The sequence below is a fragment of the Vanessa tameamea genome, chromosome 23 (assembly GCF_037043105.1).
Source record: "Vanessa tameamea isolate UH-Manoa-2023 chromosome 23, ilVanTame1 primary haplotype, whole genome shotgun sequence".
Taxonomy (NCBI): Eukaryota; Metazoa; Arthropoda; class Insecta; order Lepidoptera; family Nymphalidae; genus Vanessa; species Vanessa tameamea.
In genome coordinates this window covers 5286958-5289905 of record NC_087331.1, presented here as the reverse complement: position 1 = coordinate 5289905, position 2948 = coordinate 5286958, and the positions used below count along the sequence as shown (strand labels likewise).

The 2948-nt window shown below is 31.5% G+C and overlaps 1 protein-coding gene across 1 annotated transcript; it reads left to right on the top strand.

Moving 5' to 3' along the window:
- The first annotated feature begins 591 nt into the window (after positions 1-591).
- LOC135193958 (UDP-glycosyltransferase UGT5-like) lies at positions 592-2663 on the top strand. The gene is made up of 4 exons (XM_064218576.1): positions 592-628; positions 755-946; positions 1237-1456; positions 2432-2663. Exons 1-4 carry the CDS (start codon positions 592-594, stop codon positions 2661-2663), a joined length of 681 nt encoding a protein of 226 aa, XP_064074646.1.
- The last annotated feature ends 285 nt before the right edge of the window (positions 2664-2948 follow it).

Sequence of the window (2948 nt, the reverse complement as noted above, 5' to 3'; positions counted from 1 at the left end):
GGTTTAAAATGAGCTATTTATAAATACATTATGATGAAATATTTATTATGAGTACATTTTTTTACATTACATACATACATTAGCAGCTTGTAAATTTCCCACTGCTGGGCTAAAGGCCTCCTCTCCCTTTGAGGAGAAGGTTTGGAGCATATTCCACCACGCTGCTCCAATGCGGGTTGGCGGAATACACATGTGGCAGAATTTCGTTGAAATTAGACACATGTAGGTTTCCTCACGATGTTTTCCTTCACCGCCGAACACGAGATGAATTATAAACACAAATTAAGCACATGAAAATTCAGTGGTGCCTGTCTGGGTTTGAACCCGAAATCATCGGTTAAGATGCACGCGTTCTAACCACTGGGCCATCTCGGCTACAAAAATATTGCTACAACAAAATATTAATTAATAGTTTAATGACAGTCCCTTTCAGTTAAATAATAAATAGATTTATCACGAATGACATTTACCTTCAAAATATTATAAAATACTCTTATGAAAATTGGATAAAATTGAAATTTAGAACAGGAAGATATTATTTTATTAAAACACGAATTTGTCAATGCAATATAGGTATTCCGGATTATTACAATGGACTGGACTCCGCAAAACAAACCAAATATGATAAGTAGGTGGTACCTACGATTGCGGATGGCTACCAACAACTACTAGGGCGTAATAAACGACAGCAATAATTGAAATATAGCAACATAATAATGGATTCAATCGATGTTGATACTAATATGTCGTACAGGACTTACAGCTTTAGTTAGTTTTGGAACAAATGTTAGTCCCTCTCTTTTGCCTCCTGAGAAAATACAGATGTTTGTAAATGTTTTCTCTCATCTACCATATGATGTTTTGTTGAAGTGTGATAAGGACGTGTTGCCCGGCAAGTCGGAAAACATTAAAATATTCAAATGGCTCCCACAGTCCGATGTCCTTCGTAAGTGTTTGAATATGTTCTTAAGTAATATGATAACAGATTATATCCTTAACAAAATATAATAAAATGTTATATTCGGTCGTCACACATTTTCATTGAATATCTGCATACTTAAACTTTGGAAACATTTTTGTTACTATTCTTTAATTTGTTGAAAGATAATTTGTATGATGGAATCGTTTTTCGAATATCTTTTATCCCAGTTCTAATTCCTGGATTAAAAAAAAAACAATAATCATAAAAAAATCCATACTTTAATTACTCAATAACATCTATGTAATTTATTACAGGTCATCCAAATTTAAAGCTATTTATAAATCAAGGAGGACTACAGTCTACAGATGAAGCTATAAGTGCAGGAGTACCTCTCATCGGTATACCGATGTTGGGAGATCAATGGTATAATGCTGAAAAATACGTTCTTCATAAAATAGGAATTCGCTTAGACCTAGCTTCGTTGAGTGAAAATGAATTTAGGAGCGCAATCGAAAAAATCACCACAGATAACAGGTATTTATTTAATAATTATTTTTATATATCTCGTCCAAGTGTTTTTTGAAACACAGGTACATCATTGATTCCTTTACGCTTATCATCTGAGAGTAGTTATTCAATTAAATACCAATGGTGTTACGTGATTTCCGAGGCCTTAAAGTATAACACGGTCACAACAATCAAACTTCTAAATCGGGGCAATTAGTAACGACCTATTGACAAAAAATTGATTCACTTTCAGTGGATTCTGACCTTTAGTAGAACTGATCTGCTGTTACAAATCGAAATCACGATCACAATCATACTTACAATTAAAATTTACTTCATTTGAATAGGCTTTCACAAGCACCTGAATCTGGTATTGAACTGTTTATTCTACCATAGGTACTGAATGTAGATTATACTTTCGCAAATGAAATAACATGATCAACGATATACAAATAAAAATCACTGAATTCTAACAACACGTTTTGATATCATTTACATAAGCTCGTATCGAGTAACAATAAGGATTATTAATTCAAGGTTGTTTTAACATAAGACTCAAATTGATTTATTTGCAAAGTCGAATTTCGATTTTCGAACGATCAACTGTATGTATTGGACAAGGAACTTTTGCAATTTATTAGTTTTATTTTACTAGAATAATTTCAATAGAAATAATCACACTTATTATTTGATATAACATAAAATGTTTATATATAAATGCACACATACATGATTTTATGTTTTATTCATACAATTACATTTAATCTCAAATTATAATTTAGCTATAAGATATCGATACCCAATTTTTTTAGTAATTCGACAGTGAAAAAGCAGAAGAGCTGAAGCGTCAAAATGGTGCTATTCGGAAATGACGTCTGTAATTTTTACTATAAATTTCACTTCCGAAATGATCATTTTGGTGCTTTAGCCGTTTTTTCTTTCAACTGATGATTTATTTTTAGGGTGTAAAAATTATATAAACATTACAATTATCTTTAACAGCTACCGAGACAATATAGTGCGGTTACGAATACTTATGGAAGATAAACCGCAGTCACCGTTGGAACGCGCGGTCTGGTGGACGGAACACGTGTTACGTCACGGTGGAGCTAAACATTTGCGGGCAGCTGGCGCTAACATATCTTGGGCTGAATATTTAGAATTAGTATTAATAGTACTAATTGCATTATTTAGTATATTACTAATAATGTCTCTATCCATCTACATGCTATGATAATTATTAAGGAAAAAATTAACGAATTATATAAAAATAAAAACGTCATAATTTATTTTTAAAATAATATAGAAAATTCGTATGCCTACCACATCTACAGTTATGAAGCTCATATACTTTCAAATGTGTATTTTTTTTTTATAGTTTTAATAAAACGTATTCAATCTTTATAAATATATTATTCACAATTCCTATAAAGTTAACTTTGACTTGCACTGCATACACTCCTTTTTAGCGACCACACACTCTTTGTAACTGTAATTTTCACAAAATTATAAAAAAGTT